A 19,547-nucleotide genomic window follows, 5' to 3' on the forward strand; every position below is an offset into this window, starting at 1 on the left:
AATTTTGCCAACACTTATGCCTCTATAAAAGGGATGAACTAGACATGGAAATGAAAATGCAATTAGCACAGTTCTCTATAATTCCATTCCATGAGTTGTCAGATTAGGAACCATCTCATTTCTGTAGAGGTGAGAAGATGCACATACTCACAAAATGTTTGCCTAACTCTATTTGGTTTTTTCCTACATATAATGAAGAAAATGTATATAGAAAATGTAGAGGTAGGTTGATAGGATATCTCCTAGGGGCAGAAGCTTTTACTTTAAACAGTTTTGGTAATCTTTCTACTTTTTCAACACTCTGCTTTTACCAATTAAAGAACCCAAAATAAGCATCAGGCTTTCGAAATGTAGAAACAATGACAACAAAGATGAATTTAGGTATTATATTAGGTTTCTAGGGCTGCAGTAACAAAGGACCACAAACTGGGTGAGTTAAAAAACAACAGGAATTTATTCTCTCAGCACAGTTCTGAGGCTAGAAGATGGAAATCAAGGTGTCAGCAGGGCCATGCTCTCTCTCTGAAGATGGTAGAAGAGAATCCTTCCTTGCCTCTTCCTAGTTTCTGATGATTACTGGCATTCCTTTGTGTTCCTTGGCTTTGGGAAGCATGACCCCAATCTCTACCTATGTCTTCACCTGGCCATCTTCCCTGTGTGTCTCTGTGTCTCTTCTCCTCTTCTTATAAGCATAGCAGTCATATTGGATTAAGGGTTCATAATACTGCACTGTAAACTCATTTCAACTAATTCCATCTACAACAATTCTATTTTTCAAATAAAGTCATGTTCTAAGGTACTGGCTGTTAGGACTTCATCATATCAACCCATAACAAGCTATTTGTAGAAATGACCTTGATTTTTCAAAAATGGAAAACCAAGCAAAATGAAATATATTCTTGGTAATGACAGGATATTCACCTTAATGATACATGAATGTCCTTCAAGAATTTTTGGCATAGAATTAATTTCCTTTAATAACCCACTCCCAATAGAAGGGCAGAATTGTTCAACAGCATATCTCTTCGGAGTGACTATTCTCTACACTAGGTTTTTGTAGTAAGGTGAATCCTGTTTTGAGGATATGAATAAATCAATATGGAAATGTATGGTTTTGGTTATGATTTTAAACTTATTACAATTATCTAAAAAGAAAAACAGCTCGATTTCATGTCCAAAAGGCAAACATTGGGTTAATTGTCATAGAAAACTCCTAGCAATATTTCCTGTTTTGTAGAAAATAAAATTAATTGGGACGTGCATTTGTTAACATAAAAAATAACAGATATGATTTTAAATTGGGGGGAAACTCTATTAGCCTTCAGTAACATTAATTGCTTAAATGCAGCTAAAATGTTTAAATGATGTTCTTACAGTTCATTTTTAAAAAATATTTATTTGGAGTCCACAACCTTCAAAATAAATCTTAAATCTATTGATTTTTCTCCATCTACATGCTACTACTTGGTCCAGGCCGCCATCATCCTTCCGCTGGAATATTACATTCATTTCCTGACTGGTTCCTTAACTTCCACTCTTAATTCCCTTCAATTAGTACAGCTGCCAATATGTAAATTGAAAAGTATTAGCCTCTGGCTTAGATTTTCAATAGCTACTCATTTCACTTAGGCCATCAGTCCAAATCTTGAAACAAATCCTCAAGACTCTCCTTGATCTGGCATCTGCCAGCCTCTGCGTACTCATCTTCCTCTTCTATCAGACCTACTCCCTCCATTCGTCACGCTGACCTTAGTTCATTTCCTTGAAAGCAACACACCGGGTGACAGGAACCAGAGAGTGTTATCTCTGGGGTGGAACTGTCTGGGATAGAGGCACAGGGAAAAGTCTGGGAGTGATAAAAATGTTCTCTACCCTCATCTGGGTGGTGGTTACACAATCGTATATATGTGTTAAAAGTTCAATCTGTACTCTTAAGATTGGCCCATCATATTACATATAACATTCTTCAAAAATTACTGTCACAATTTTTTTTAATAAGGTCATATACATTCACACACAGGGCCTTCAATCAGTGCTGTTTCTTCTGCTTGGAATACAGAAACCCCTATTCTTTGCCTGAGTAACTTCTACTTATCCTTCAGGTCTCAAATTACATTGTCATTTTCCCAAAGGTTTGCATGATCCTAAATCTAAATAACACCCCCTTCATTTTGTACCATCGTATCCATACAATCATATATGTATTGGCATATTTGTCTTCAAATAAACTGAAATTCCAGAGGCGGAAGGCTATTATATTCACCAATGTCCTGCAGAGTAGACAGTTAACTAATCTCATAATGTATTGGAGCATTAGACTGTGCACTGAGGATTCAAAATGGAGTGGTCCATGTTCTCAAATAACTCACAACCTTTCAGGGAAAACAGACAGATTGGTGTGGTCCACACTGACAAAACGGGTATGCCGAGAGCTGTGGGGTAACGTAGTAAACAAGGCTAACCCAAACCAGCTGCTAGGAAAGCCTTCCAGGAGACCATGGTCTTGAGCTGAGTTTTGAAGTATTAGTAGCAGTTAGAAACATAAGGGAGTGGGAAATTTACAGCACAGAGAGAGAAGCATGAATAATTTTCCAGGTATGAACTATGCCTGACCTGGCTGGTATCTGAAAGTACCTTCTTCAGTAAAATATAAAATACAGAAAAAGCAATGGCAAGGAATGAGGTTGAGTGGAAGGTACAGGCAAGATCATAGAACACCTTTACATACAAAATGGTGTCTTTCAGCTAACAGAATGTCTACCTGACTTACAAGTCAACTTCTCACTAAGAATTCATTTTAAGCTCATTGGAATAGAGAATGGGTATCACTGTATTACAGGCTTATGATAAAATACATCAAAGTAAATATATATCAATAAATATATAACAACAGAGAGATATCATTCAACTTAATATAAACCAGCTAAAGACTGGCTTCTTCATCTCTCTTCAAGAGAATTGACTGATGCTTAGAATCTCCTAAAAAAATACCGAAGACTACTCTGTCCAGATGTAGAGCTAACTTCCGTTTTCTGCTTTATATCTAAAAACTTGTAATCTCTACAAGGGAACAGAATTCACTACAAGTTGATCCCACTTGAAGCTATGGTAACAAACTGAAGGTTTTCTGCAGTAGAAGAAAAGAGAGCTGTTCAACTCCATTCTAACCCTATTTTCTAAAGACTTTTCACTATCCATTCAGAGGAGTACATTTTTTTCCTGCTTGTAAATACAAAAGACATCCATTCAGCACAACTTTATCATTTGTGAGGCTTTGAGGGAAAAAATTATGCTTCAAGATGTCAAAGGGCAACTTTTGCCAGAGGAAGAAAAATATTTTTTCAGTCACTGAATCAGTTGCCCTCAATAATTAAGTTTTTTGAGAATTTTCTGTTCCCAGCCCAGGTCTGAAGTGTGATATCCCTCTGAATAATAACTGCATATTAAACAACCTAGTAAGTACAAGCTAACACAGACAATTGAGAAATAAGTACTTTAAAGTTTGGGGATTTTTTTAATGTTTTGTTTTCAGTATTAAATTTAAATATATGTTCAAATTGGTAAGCCTGTTTACTGAGCTTATGCACAGTTATATTGCCAAAATGATCATTTTTCCTATTAATCAAAAGCTGAGGTTTTCACAGGAATACAATTACAGAACTCAGTTGAATTCTAGGTAAAATATACTCTTTTCACCTGCCAGTCAGACAAGGGACATTTCTGTCTCTCATTTTCTAAAATTATGCAAAGTTTGAATATCCTATCACATTGCCAACCCTGTAAAAAACTGGGTAAAAATGTATCCTGATTTGGGGTTCACAATACACGGGTCCCCATCTAAGTGGGGGGAAGGAGGAAACATTCTATTCTGTATATGTGAGTAAAAATATCATTTTCATTATCCCTAATGAAGTTCCTTTCATAAAACACCAAAAGAATGATAAAATCCCTAATTACGCCTTTCCCTTTAGACAGAATTCCTGGCAATATACTTTTAGCTTATCATGCACATACTTAATAAACATATCTAACTCTGTTCTTTTTGTGAGACTAAGCACTAAGTAAATCTACTTTAGTACTCAGGTAGCTGAGTGTGAGGCCAAATTGGGAGGAGGGTCAGTTTTTTCCTGCTCTCATCTCAACCCCATTCCTCAAATCACAGCAGTTTAATAACTGCAGGATGCGCACAGCCCACCTTGGAGAGCAATTATGCCAAGTGCAGTAGTGTTTTTATTAAAAGCACTTCTAGCAAAGACTGGAGCTGGGAAACTTTGGCAAGGATTCCACAGGAAAAGGATGTGAATACATTTTTCTGGAACATGTATGAGATGCCTCCCTGGGAACTCTGAACACAATTGGCAGAAACCTGGGACGGGGGGGATGAGTCTCCTGGGAGCAGGTAGAGACTGTGCAGTTGAGATTCAGGTACTCGTGTGAATATGGTTAAGCTGTATCCACAACCTGGTATACATGTACTTGAAAACAGTATTAGTTTAAACTAGTAGCATAAACAAAAACTATGCAAGATAGTAGGAGAAATCTTTTCTGCCTAGTGAAGAGTACATTGCATTGTAGTGCCACGGAAATCTCACCTGAAAATAATTTACTTCCTAGAATCCAATAAATGTTCCCAAACTAATTTATACCATCTTAGTAGATTATAAGAGCTATTTATATATCATTTCCACTTCTATCTCTGTAAAATGAGGGCAGTAATATCTGGCACTACATAAGCTTACAAATTGCTTAGAGAACAGATGTTACACATTTTGTTTTACTCATTTTTTAAAGTTACATTTTCTCTTAACAAATTTTTATACAATATTGAGGTTCTAGTGCGAAAAAACCAAGAAGTCCTAAAGGAGTATTGATATTTCATCTACACAAAATACCAACAGCTGAGGAAGAATTTAAAATGGATTAGGAATTCAAGTTCTCTCTTTATATTGAACAGGTTTCTTGCCACCTCAGTTTTTTTATCACCACATCTGTTTCTCGTTAGCAAAAGCAAGCTGTTGTTTTCCAGTGCTGTAGGAAATTCATCTGCAATCCAACGCAGAGGAAGACCTGCATGTGCTGCTCCACATTCTGTGGGATCAGAAGAGTTTGGTCATTTCTTTTCAATCAGAAAATTAAAAAGTATATGGGCTATCTACTTAAGCACAGGAACTGGAAAATTCAGACAATTAGGAACTTCATTATTAAAATTAAGGAGAGTATGAACCTTGAATTAGTCAGTGTCAGTAAACTTGCTGACTAATTGCTCTGCTCTCCACTGCATTTTATTGCTGTCAATTAATCAGAATATGATCGGCAATAGTGACCTGCATTGGTTCTTCTGTCTCATCCCATCTAGCAATTGCAGCCACAGGTGCAAAAAAGGATCACAGACATCCTCTTGACAACTCGGGTACCAAAACACGACTAAGTAGGAAGGCAGGAAAATTGACCTTTCTAGTATACATAGAGGACCTGAACATAATCCCAGGGATAATTACTCCATTATCCAGTCTTACTTAGTCTTTAGGCACGATGAAACAGACAAGCAAAACCTAACACAAGGTAGGCAGTTCATTTTGCTTGATCTACCCACGGGTCTATCTATTAAAGCAATGTCTCTCGATTTTTTTTTCCTGTGGAACACTGTTGTTCACTGAAATACTAACAGGCATTATTGGAAAAAAATATTTCTGTAGCAAAGCAAGTTCCAGAAAAGCTAGACAAAATTTCCCAAACACATGACTTTTCAGATTCTTTAACATAATAATGATCTCCATTGTGATTCTCCATCTATTCATCATTTTTTAAACTTTGCTTTCAATGTTCTTTTTAAAGCATCATGGTTTGGTGGAAGAAATACTATTTTATATCTCTGTCACTTGCTAACTTTGCAACGTTGACCCAAATCTGGTCATGTTTCCTCTTCATAAGATGAGGGTGCAGGGGGGAAAAAGGATTTTGTAGGTTTGTTGTAAGGAATAAAAGAGAAAGTGATGTAACATGCCTAGTACTCAGTACATGGAACTTATTGTTTTCTTCCCTATTATTGTTATTTTAAGTGGAATGCCAAATGACAAGTTATGGCAGAGCGCCCAGCAGCTAAGATCCCATAAGAATGATGGAAAGCTTCACAACAAGGCTGAAAACAGCCTGGCCTTGTGGGGTGGCGTCAGCTAGGCGTCCTGTTTTTCCCTCTCACAATGTGTTTCCCCCTCTTACAAAGTGTTCCTCATGGCTGGTTCTTGATAAAAAGCTTTTAGGTAAAAACATTTCCCGTACACGTCTAAGATATGTGTGCATGTACTGCATGTCTTCCTTTAGCATGTATGATGTCAACACTGTTCTAAAAATAGTAACAGTACCAAAGGTGCATCATCAACTGAGTAACTCTAATAAACAGCTTTTTGCCTCTCAAGAAGCTCACTTCTTTCTTTTCAAGTGGCTCCCCTGAAACTCTCTGCAGGACAGAGTGTCCGGAGGTAACAACAAATTATGAAACACCGACTTTTTATTCAGTTTCCCATGATTAGTTACTTCACCATAAAACTGTATCAGACCACAAACTTTCCGTCTGCCAAAGACCTCTTTCTAGCTTTGGCTCTGCCTGTATCCTTAAAGACTTCTCAAGAAGTCTGAAAGTTTAGCCTCGACCAAAAGAGGGGGCAGTTCCAGAGCCAAAGAACATTTTACTTAGCCTATTTCAGTCTGGCAAAATAATTCATTCGTATCGTGAAAGTTAACTTTGTTTTTTTGAGTTCTGTTCAGGGAAGAGCACAACTTAATTTCAGTGTCCATGAGTCTGTCCCTTGCCTTTAGCTTGGACAGCCAAGAGTTAACTACCTTTAAAATTAAATGGTATCCCTCCAAATTGAAAATGAATTAGACCATGATAGTTCCCTTCATCTAAGGATAAATGCAATGGATATTAAAGAAAATAGTTCTAATGCCATGAAATAGCAAAGGTCAGGGGTGAGATGATTAATCTCATGATTATTAATATTACTTTGCATTTAGATAGCCCCTCTCCTTTGCCAGACTCATTCTCACTCCATCCCATTGCCTAGTATCTGAGCAGTTTTTGCAGCTCCCTGATGACACCAAGGGTGATCCTGACCTGATGTAGAAGAGAAGCCGCAAATCAACAGCAAAATGAGTAATTAACCTTTATATTGCATGTGCTCACTCTGGTCTGTTTTCTGCAAGCCTGCAAAAATGGGCTTACTTGAAAATAATGCCCCTATGAGACTTAATTCCTGTCTTGGGACTTCTTGTGCTTTATCTGGAATTTAGGTTTAAAAAAAATACAGATTTTAAATTGCAACAATGTTCATGTATGTGTTTGGAATGTTTGATTGTTTGGTTTCTAAGCCAGGGTTTTCTAAACCAGGCAGTACTAAATGTGCTCCTGTGTCTGTGCTTTTAATTGAAATAATGGACTCAAGAAAATAACAGTATATACTATGTTAGATGTTCTCAAATGTAAATAACATTAGACTCATTTGCAGGCTTTAAAAATGCAGATTTCCAGCACAGTCAGAGACTCGGACACTACATGTTTGGGGTGATGCCATGGAATCCACATTTTTAACAATCACCCCAGATGATTTTTGATGAAAGTGGTCAGTGGACACCATTGTAAATGGGTGTTTTATTACGATTTTTTATTTACCATATGATAAATATTTGCTTTTTTATCTTCATCACTTTCTGGCTTATTGACATGTTTTATTTATCTTTATAAATATACAATTACATCAGATTGAACCTTTCTGTGGACCCACCTGTTTACTTTGCAGCCTTCTTACCTATCCATAACAAAATCATGACTTGACCAACAGTTCCGTGGCCCCAGCCATGCTTCTGGCCCTGTACACTCACAAAGGTCACCATCTCCTTTATTAAGTGGCCACAGCTGTCTCTTTCAATTTCTCTGCCTGGGTCTTTTTCTAGCATTCACTCTTAAAATAAAGAAAAATCTTCAACTTTTCCTTGGTTAAATCTACCACCTGGGCCATGAAGTTGTCCATATTTTCATTCCTCATTACATCAATTATTTCTTTGCTATTATTTATAAGCTCTGAATACTTCTCTTTGCTCATGTATGTTCAGGTCTCTTTAATCCAAGAGAAACACTTCCTCATTCAGTTCATGAGTCAGGTTACTCCTCTCTACTCCATCACCCTCAAAGTTATCTAAACATTAGTCTTTTCTCATGGCTTTCATTTTCCTACCCTCTATTCATTCCTCACTAAACCGGGAGTCTGCTCTCACGTAGCTATCTTTGTTTTCTCATCTCTCTCCTCAAATCCAAGTCTGTGTTTCCTATTGCTCAAGAGAAGTTGCCTCTAGTAGGTCTAAAAACACCTTGAACTCATTATTTCCAAGCCCAAACTTCCCTTCAAAAACATGCTAGTGTCCTGTATTTTGGGAGTCAGTTAACAATTTCAGCATCCAGTTGTCCAAGTTCAGAACCTCCTCTAGTCTTTTTCTCATATGCCAAATATAATCAGTGCTCAAGTTCTGCTGAGTCCATCATAAAAATTACCCTTAATATTTTTCTATTGCTCCCACTGCGACTGCCTTCATGATATTTTTGCTCGATCTCTAGTCCTTTTTAATTTGATTCTATCTTTGACACATTTCCAGAGTCATTTTCTAAAACTAAATGTGACCATGTTATATATACACTTAAGCTCAAAATGTCTCAATGGCTCTTCATCACCTACAGAATGAAGGCAAAATGTTTTCATTATATGGCATAGCACAAAATGTATATTTCAAAACAACTGAGACTGAACTTACTCACACCTCTCGCTCTAATTACTTTACATGTACAGTGAATGAGGAGCCTGTGAAATGACACCTCAAAGTCACGGTCAGCCAGATCCAAAGAGTCAGGATACTACGAGACTAATGACCTAATTGTTTAGACACAACATTTTTTTTAAAAAGCAAGGGACAGATGAGGAACTGTTTTGAATTGATGTGCAATGTGTGGTTGCAACTTGGTTGAGTATTAGATTATACCAGTGAATTACATTTTGTTTATTAGATGCATAATATTGCAATTATGTTTAAGTTCTTCATATACACACACTGAAGCATGCACAGATAAAATGAATTTACCTTAAAGTATTCCAGGGATGGTGATAGTAAGGAGAGAGAGAAGAAACGAAGTTAGATGATCAGTATGTATAATCTCTAATTTTTATGTGTTTGAATTTTCTATGAAAAAATATCCCATTTGTAGTTTTAAAAACCATTAACAACCCTGCCTCATCATACCTTTCTAGCTTTACTTTTAGTCATTCCCCACCATTACCTTTATATTTTACTGAACATGCCAAGTATTTGCATACTACATCTGGGTTCATGAAAACATTCTCACATGATCTGGTCTTTATTCTGGAGAAAGCCAGATTACCTCTCTTCAAAAAAATTAGAAATCTAATATCAACTATGTGACCACCTATTCATTGTTTTTTGCAGGTGTGTTGTTCCTCTAGCATGTTCCAAACCTTGAAGTGATGGTAGGTTTGGAGAATGTAAACCACGGCAAAAAGTCTTTCTGTTTGCATGGTAGACTTGGAAAGGTAGCTCCAAATTGGCTAATATTTATTTTATAAATGTTGACCTGGGTTCTATAACTTCAAGGACTGTAAAATGGTGGGTACTTAAATGAAGTGTTGGGTTCCTTCTCAGTGCAGATTTTAAGAACCTTAGAGCACGTCCATCAATATGGTCAAAATCTCCAATCTGTTACATTATTGGCAGGCAATTAGCTTTTAATATAGTCATTCTGAGGCTGGTATGTACACTTCGGTGGTGAACAACATTTCACTGAAACTGTATTTTTTAATATTGCATAATATTTACTTTTATTTTCTTAAATATTATTCCTAAATACATTTATTAGCATAAATGGGCAGTGTTTAAAATCTGAATTATCTTATGAGGGAAAAAGAGGCATCAATTAGGTAAATTTTTTAATGAAATTTTAACCACTCACTAGGCAATATTTTTCAAATCTATGAGCAGTCATTATAATAATATTAACTATGATGAACACTTTGTATGTTAATGTGGATATAAATTGAACTCCAGAAAAATGTCTTTTGTCATTTGCCATTTGTTAATATCCGCTTAACATAAAGAGATGGTCCTCCATTTTCCATATATATTTAAATAATTTACTGTTCAAACATAATCACTCTTTGCAGATGCAATTAGAGAAACGATTAGGTTCAGACTTACCAGGAAATCTACTGTGGAGATTGGCATCACAATTGTAGCTATTGAACTGCGCAGACCCTGGCAGCACTCTAATTGTTAGAAGCAGCAGCAACCATATTTGTTCCATTGCAAAACCTACGAAAGAATGAGTATCATGTGAACATCACCAACCTTCACTCCCACTCCCTGGAAAGATGGAGGCTGGTCTCTACCCCACTGATTTCAGTGATATGTGGTTTACATCCATGCTGTCAAAGCTCACTGAAGTCCTGATGATTATCAGCAATAATTACCAGCCATGAAAGCAGAAATTTTGGTTACAATATTTCCATATTATTCTTACTCTTTGGCTTCAGTTTCCTAAGGATGATAAAGTCAAGCTTTAGCAGTAGAAGAGCTAAGGTATAAATCAGAGATAAAGTTTTGCAAAACAAAAAAAATTCTTTCTTATAAATAGAAAGAACTCAAACCAAGTATCTCCTAGCTAAGCGGGCTGACCAATTTAATACACCAGCTTAGCCAGAGGGATTCAAATAGTCAATACTGACTTCTGAGAGAGTTCTCAATGCTCTTAATCACTGAATTGTCTCAGTTACTAAACCCTTTTACTCTTCAACAGAGGAATTCCAGACTACTGCTGTCTCTCGACATCAATGGTTTGTGCATTATTTTCTCAGAAAACACAAAGATAAAGCAAAAGGAAGAACATGAAAACACATTGGAAAGGCATCATAGTTCTCCTAATGACTGTTCCTTGGCAAATAATAACAACTGATACTGATGTATGAAAATACTGAATCCTGATGAGAAAGTAATGGAAGGTATTTTTAAAATGTTTATGGTGCATTCAAAAAATAGAAATTGACTTAAACATTTAAACATCAGTCAATCTGTTCCTTAATGATTTTTTTCCTGATTGTTCCCTTATTATCCTTATGAAGTTAAAGCAGCTTTCAGAATGCCAAACTTCTCCTCATGGCACTGTCTATGTACTGAAAAAAAAATCTTTTGAGTTGGCGGTTTTGGTTTATGTATAAAAAGTAGAAAGAAACTAAAATTGTAAATAGTGCAATCATATAATTTAATGCATTTTAAAAGCTTGGGGTTTCAGAAAAAAAGTGGCATTTTATCTGTCCATAAAAGAGCCGTCTTTTAGATGATTAATCAAGTCTTCAGCAAAAGGAAGGAAATACATATTGCATTTGAATCATTTTAAAATGCCGAATTTATGGTGAACAAAGTCACTTTGGTGAGGATGTGGGAAAGGAAGGCATGAGTTTATTCTCAAAAATAGATTGAAAAGAATATGAATTCAACAGAAACTTCCTTCCTTCAGCATTATAGCACACTACTCAAGCACAAACCTAATGACTTTTGGTAGAAGATTCATATGTCTGGTTAACGCTGATCCTCTGAGATAGTCCATAAAACAAACGTTCACACAAAAAAGTAAGCCAGATCCTGGGCCTGTTTTGGTCACAACTTTGCCTCCATTGCCTTTCAGGAGAATTAGAAGGTTCTGCTCTTTTGGAGTCTTTGGAAGGCTACTTGGGGAAGACAGCAGCTTGGTTCTGAGCAGGACACCCCATCACACATTCTCTGTCTTCCCTCTCCCATCTCATGGTGGGCCCTGTTAGCTCCCAGAAGACATTAGAGATTCTGGACCACACTGTTGTTTCCCAATCTAGAGACCACAGATCTCCAGGGAGTCACAGAGTCTGGAATTTTGTAGTTAGTGAGTTGTTTCCACTATTCTGAAAAGCTTTCTAGCTTCTACACTCACTCACAATAAAAGTAACAGAGAAGGCACTGTGTACTTGCTTATTTACCTAAAGTCTCTTGCTTCTATTCCCCATAATGATTGTGTGAGGACAGAATTATTTCCCCATGCATAGAAGAAACAAAGTGAGTCTTAGGACGTTTAAGTGACATGGAAAACAAGTGGAGGAAATAGAATTCAACCCCAGGTGATTTCTGATAATAAAGTATGCTGTGTGAGCTACCTAGATATTATCTGTATTATTAAATAAACTTAGTGTTTTTCTGATTGCCATTTATCGTCAGCTGTTTTCTTTTGCTTTATTAAATTATGCACCGTATTTTAATAGACATTTTCATTTGAAAATCAATAAACAAATTCTTATGTAATGGATACAATTTGTTTAACAGATATCTTTTATAATATGGGAATAATGAGAGAGAAAAATTACTTTGTGAAAACATAGACAAAACTGGACATACCTTAATTACCAAAAATGCTTGAGAAACACGTGCCAACTGAAACAGCCTATAAGAGCAGTAGGCTGTTTTACAACTTAAGATCAGATCTGAGGTTGTCCAAAGCAGGTATGCCTCTCTCCTTCACTCTTTGAACAGAGACTTCAGCACTGTTATGGGGATTAAATCTTTAATAAGTATTTTTTTTATAAAGAGGTGGTAGAGCTAGAAGACTGCTTGCTATGGTAAAAAAATGCGTGTATTTTGATGTCAGCAGGCATGGGTTCAAATCATTCCTGAGCCATTCACTAAATTTGTCATTTGAAAATCAAGATGATGGTCATAAGACCCAACAAAGTGTAAGTGCATAGAGAATATATCATAGTCTGAACATACAGAAGGCACTCAAGTATTCACTTCAGGGCTGCCACACAATGTGCAGGTTGTATCCTGACCAAGGACATCCGATGGAGGGGAACTATGACACTTTGATCAAGTCACATGCTCTGGAGTAAGACTGCTCACCACACTGGTGTTCCATGTGCTAGTGGCAGCCCTGATTCATTGAATTGCATATCTATATTAAGATGACATTCATAATGATGCATATTTAGATATCAAGGTACATGAAGAAGGGAATTTTAAGAAGCCACCCACAATTCTTGTGTAGGCAGTCTCCACATTTTGAATTCCCGTAACATTGGCAGTGCTCAAGGCATTTTCAAGACTGGAAGAGGCTCTTTTCATTCTACCTACAGATTAAAACAAAATGAGGAACAATTAACTTACAAACTTCCATCCTCAACTCTATCTCCATCATTTCCCCTACCTTACACAATACCTGAGCATCAACTCACAGTAGCAAGCTTGGAGCTGCTACCTTGCCACAGTCTAGGTTCTGTAGACTGTGTTGAGACTCATTACACTCATCAAAGCATCAAGCTCTGTTTGCCTGGTTTCCTCAGCTCCTGGGTGGGTGCCATTTCTGTGATCCACTCTGGGATGACCTGAGGTGCGTGCTGGCCCACGTAACTTCAGCAAACTCTGGTTAGACAAACCGAGCAGAAGCGTTTTTTCATCTTTTCCATTATACCTAAGTGCAACAATAAGGTTCCCACTGCATTGCTAACAAAAGTTAACAAAACCGCCTAGCACAGCCATTATTATAAAATATTACTAAGAAACTACCTAGATAATGATGACCTGGAAGATCTCTGTGCAGAAGGGTTTTGCACATGATTCTTAACTTAGTATCTCTGTAAATACTTTTTAATTGGGAAGAGGAGGAGGAGGAAGATGTATATACTGCACTGAATATCAAGGAATTTAGAGGTATTGATTTTTTAAGAAGAAACAACCACATCTCCTAAAGCGGGGCTAATAGGCCATGTGTTTTATACTTAGCAATACGAAGGAAGTGACATGCTAAGTGATTTGCTATCTAATATGTTAATATTTCTCATGTAAATTTTCTTCTAAATATGATACCATGAGCTTCTTCCAAATATGGATTTCTAATTTATTTGCTTTAGAATGAATTTGGAGTCATAAAAATTTAATTTCACTTTCCATTCTTACTCAATTTTATGGAAATTGATATAGTTCTGTAACAAACACTGGTCTTGAGATTTTATAGATAAGGAATTTTTTTCAACTTTTCATTTATTGAGATCTGTTATGTACCAGGCTCCGTTCTGTGCTTAATATTCAACTAGTGGCATAGATATAATTTCCACCCATGTTATAAATGTGGAAATCAAGTCTTACATTTTTAATTGATTTGCCCAGGGTCACAGACCTAGTAAATGGCAGAGCAGAATTCAAAATCAACCGCGACCTTTGGAATTATTACACTACTCTGTTTGACTTAATTGGAGTTTGTCAAATAAATAAAATTAATGTCCTGCTAATTTTCTGAAAGTAAATTATGCTAATAATATATGTTTAAAATATGCTTTTAACTAAGTGATTCCAATGCTTGAGGCAAAAGAATTTTTTAATATCTACATCGTTGTCATAATTCTTTATTCCATTTAGGCAATGAGTGCTTAAAGAAAATGAACTTTTGGAAAATAAAAAACAACTTTAGTTATGAATCACCTGATTTATCAGTCTTTAACTTGTGTTCACTTAGTTTTTTATTTCCTATTTATGCATTTCCCAAATGCAACAGATTTTCCAGGGAATAAATTATCTTCTAGGAATAACTTGGACACTTTGGGAAGCCGCATTAACCTTTTCAGATGAATAAAGGTGGCTCTTAGTACCTGAGAGATGTAATTTATTAAATAGCACCCTTGTGACCTGAAAAGTGTGAATATGTTTAAAAGTGACTTTACTCTCAAGAAATAACTTTTTCAGAGACAAATAGGCTCAACAATTTATCAAAGTTTCATATTTCCTTAATTTTATAGAATTCATGTAAGCAGTTCTGTTCCAGCTGGGAGGAAAATAGAGCATTCAAACTAAATATAATTTCTCCAGATATTTAATCATCAACGTAAGATATATGCATTTCTTCACTAAACCAAAGCAGATTGCTTTATCACACAGACCACAGAATTATGAAATGGGCTCACTGGGCTTCGTGCCCACCCCACTCCTCCCATCCCCACCCCCCTCCCATACTTACTGACAAGCTACTTGGCACACGTATAGCAGTCCCTACAGGGAGAACCCTCATTCCCAGTGCTTGTTTCAGAAACCACTCACAGCTAACTTTAAATGCCTGGAAACAGTTTTTAAAGTTCCAAGGAAATGGGAGAAGAAACGTGTGTAATTTAATAGAGAGCAGAGTTTAAGTTAAAGGAATGAAACCCTACTCCCACTTTTGTGGTTGCCAGTAGGACCCAGGTAAGATCTGAGGCAAAGAGGCACTGACATATGGCAGCACACAGTAGGACCTCTAGAAAGAGGACACATTGGCTTGACCTCCAATATCACTGATTATAAAGTACTGGGAACTAGGACTCTAATGAAGAAACATGGTTTCTGAAGGGGTGTCTTGACTGAAGTTCTGTATTCTTTATTTCTATATTTCACTTGGACTAGAAGAAACATATTTGTTATCGAGAAAAAGGAAAATAAGAAACCTTCATCAGAAATATCCATTATTATATACAGATGTATTTTTTAATGTAGGGTATCCTTATCTTGTTAAACAAAGACTAAAACACACATACTTTCAGAATCATGCCATAGACAGAGAAGGAAATATGTTCAGCCATCAAGAAGACAGTCAGAAATTTTATGGCTCTAAAGATACTGATGTAGACCCTAAGGAATTGTGAATGCAAAAGCTTCCAAAGAGAAAACTTACTCTAATTTTCTCTGACACAAAATGAATGCTCATTTATTTCCCTTTGCCTGCTTTCTTCATGTATCTTTCTGTTGAAGGTTTTATCTAGTAATACACAGCATTTAAATGATCTACAGTGTTCAGTTTAGAACATTTATTCTATACCTTAGGGTTTGTGTTTATTGTTTTTTTTTTTTTAAGATGAGGAGACTGGCAGATTACACTGTCACTTTAAAATCTTGTTTTTACTAATTAACCAGGTCTGTTTTCAGGATACTTGTACATTTTATTTTTTTGAAACAGCTTTGAGGATATATTGGTAGATTGACCTCCTTCTTCCATTTATGAAGTACACTGAAAGCAATTAATAATAAAATGATAATTTGATTAGTAATCTTAAATTCTTCTCCCCCTGTAACTAAATGGACAATTGGCTATAAGTATGATTATTTCAGAATAAAAATTCTTTCTTTCACAATAGAGACAGGATTCAAAATATTTATGACTAGGTACAGCACTGTAATTGATTAATCAGATGGAATTCCAAACTGATTTATTCTAGGTGAATATTAACTCACTTCTTAATAATCAAAGGTATTTGCATAGGTACCAAAAACAATAATAGAAAGATAAACTCGTATCTTGGTCACCTCTTGCCTATGAATAAAACAGACCTTTTCAAATAGTACTCCGCTACCTGAAAATCCCGTGTTAATTTATTTATTTATTCATTCATCCCACAAATATTTATTGAGCACCTTCTAAGTGTGAAACTCAGGGAACTGGGGATCCAGTGATGAGCAAAACAGATGTCATCATTACCCTCATGTCAGCTACTGTTTTCTGAAGGAAACAGTCATTAAACTAAAAGTCACACCCATAAAATATGCTTACAAAATATTTTGGTAAGCGCTATGAAGGAACAGCACAAGGTGCTTTAAGGAAGAATAACAGGAGAGCCTAATTTAGGTGTAAGGTGTCAGGGAAAGACCTGAGATGTGCCATGGCTAAAAAGAACTAAAAGATTAATTTGAGCGAGTTAGAAAAAAAACACTAGAGAAAAGCTCTTCAGGTAAAGCGAACTGCACAACCACAGACCTTGAATGTGAACATATTAAATATTTTGTGAAATTTAAAATAAGGTTCATGGTGCCAATCAAGAGGAGAGGGCCAGGCAATGAGTGTAAAGTATAGGCAGGGAAACCGTGGGACCCGATTTTTCCTAGGTGTAATGAAAAGCCATTGATGGCTTTTGAGTTCAAGACTAGGATTGTAATACTGGAAATGGAGAGAGCTGAACAAATTTAAGATATTATTTTGAAAGGGGATTAACAAGATTGAGGTTGAATTTTGTGTGCTGATTAAGTGAGAGAAAAGAGTCAAGGACTGCTCTCAATTTTCTGCCTTGGTCAACTAGGCAAATGATAATACCATATACTATAATAGAAAAAACTTAGAAGAGGTACTTACTGGATGGAAGGGGGACAAACATATCAGTGGATTAAGCACAAATGCATTGAAATCTAATATTTCCATATTGAAACTGAGGCATCATAAAATATGAAATCCCATATAGAGAGGCAGCATAGCAATCTTGTTTTAAACTGCAAAAGCAAGCCTCTGTTGGTTAGCACAGTAGGGTCTTATATAAATGTAATGTGTACTAACAGGAAATGTTTCTAATACATTCAGGGGAAAGGCATTTTATAGAGCAGTTCAGATCTACAGTTACTTCATATAGTCAAAATTATCCCCTGAATTCTCTTAAATTCCCCAACCTTGTGTGGAATTCATAAGTAGTGGAATAATCTTAAATGTGTTATCATTCCTGATAATTTTTGTTATTCCACAATTCTCCACCATTTGTGGTAGGAGGAGAACAGAATGTGTATGAAAAGAAAAGTATATACATACATATATGCTGCACAACTCTGACTTTCAAAGTCTTATTTTAAACACAAAGTGGATAAAATGGCCTGAAAAATCCACGGCTGTTGACTGCTAGAGACAAAGGAGACACCAATACCTGGACTATATGTAACTTTAAGGGCCAGGCCTGGAGGGCTGAGCATGAGGTGCACACTAAAAGTCACAGAGAAGATGTGAGCTAGGATATGTCATAAATGCAATGCTCTGTCCCATAGGAAAGAGGTGGCAGATGAGTGGGAGAAGCATGAGTGTTTAGACTCCGTTTAAACACTCCATTTCTTTCTATTCCCCCCTGTGGATAAAAATACTCAGATAGATATGTGGACTTTACCAGCAGAAAGAAAGTACATGTGGCTCTCTGCCTGACACTTCATAGGAGGTGTCTTTCAGAGTGCCCTTGTGAACATGAGGATGTCAGGGTTGGGTGTGAGTGTTGTTAGGACATAGCTAGACAGAGAGACGGCTTACAGTAGCTTCCCATACAGTCTTCCAACTGCCATGGAGAATAGCTTTAAAAGCTTCCAGAACCCCTCAAGAGATAGAGAAGATAACTGAAAATTGAAACACGCTATACCTTGCTTGGGGCCAAGGGGTAATGGGTAGCTACAAGATGGATGGGCTAAAACCAGGGGACAATTGGGGACATGGTAGAAGTTCTAAGGACCACAAGAACCAGTAAGATATTAAATGTGCAGGGAAGGATAGATGTCACTGCCAGGAAATAGGACAAATCACTGTGCCTTCACAATTTTAAGAAAAGAATTCATAAATGATGACAGTCATAGTGAACACAGCAAGTACAGTGATGGTACCCAGAGACTAAACAGATGAGAATTCTCAACTGAGGGCAGATAGGACCATAGAATGATAAATGGACTAAATGCCCTCACCAGTGTCAAGAAACCAAGAAAAATAAAAATAAAAGTAGCTAATATATACAATAACTACCATGTTCCAGGCACTGTTCTAGAGCTTTATCAATATTACCTTTAATTTTCCCTACAATTTTAAAATTTATTGTCCACATTTTACAGGTGAGGAATTGAAGCAAAGTTAAGTACTTGCATTAAGGTAGGAAATGATAGATATGGGGTCTGAGCTCCTTCAGGTAATCTGGTCCCAGAGCCTGTCTGTGTGCTCAAACCTGCACTATACTCTCTCCCTACCCTCTCTTTCTGCATATGAAATATGAAAAGGTTAGGAGAAAGGGCTTAAGAACATTGACTATGACTGAATAGCTACCCCCAAAGAAAAAACCAAATTTTAAAACACAATCTTGAAACAGCATGCTTAAGTGTTTCCTGCCATGGCCAGAAAAGCAGCCTCTTGTATAATTTGAGTTCAGTAAAAGAGAAATACCAAAAGTTTTTTGGGTATATTCAAGCAGAAACTAGTTCTATGTACAAAACCTTGTTGTAAGGAGAACACAAAATCTCTCAAAGAGCTCTTCCCACTAGTTGTTTTCTCACAATTTAATAGAATATTAGCTTTAGAGATGAGATCAATACATCAGTGTTACATTCTTAGAAGCAGGGACCACCACAGACTCCAATATCAGCTTGATGTGTGACAACTCCAATTAGGTATTACTTTCCCATAATTTTACCTTACTTTCTCAATCTATTCATCCAGTTATCTACCTGTTGTTTTCATTGTCGAATCGTTTTAGGCATTTCGATTCTTAACATTTTGCACCATCTCCTAAGAATAAGGACCATCTCCACACAACCAAGGTGCTATTATCAATCTTAAGAAAACCAGCTATTTCATAATATTTAATACCATTCTATATCAAACTTTTCCACCAGAAACATATTATTCAGTTTTTCACCACCAATATCAGATTCAAACAAAGATACTAAACAGATAA

At 36.4% G+C, this 19,547-nt stretch overlaps 1 protein-coding gene across 1 annotated transcript in view; it reads right to left on the reverse strand.

The window, feature by feature from the left end:
• Positions 1–10,360, reverse strand: part of ZPLD1 (zona pellucida like domain containing 1) — a 34,445-nt gene extending 24,085 nt beyond the window's left edge. The window contains exon 1 of the mRNA XM_077117575.1: positions 10,255–10,360. Coding sequence (XP_076973690.1) covers positions 10,255–10,360 — 106 coding nt within the window. The remainder of the gene's footprint in view (positions 1–10,254) is intronic.
• Between the last annotated feature and the right edge of the window lie 9,187 nt (positions 10,361–19,547).

The sequence above is a fragment of the Tamandua tetradactyla genome, chromosome 10 (assembly GCF_023851605.1).
Source record: "Tamandua tetradactyla isolate mTamTet1 chromosome 10, mTamTet1.pri, whole genome shotgun sequence".
NCBI lineage: Eukaryota > Metazoa > Chordata > Mammalia > Pilosa > Myrmecophagidae > Tamandua > Tamandua tetradactyla.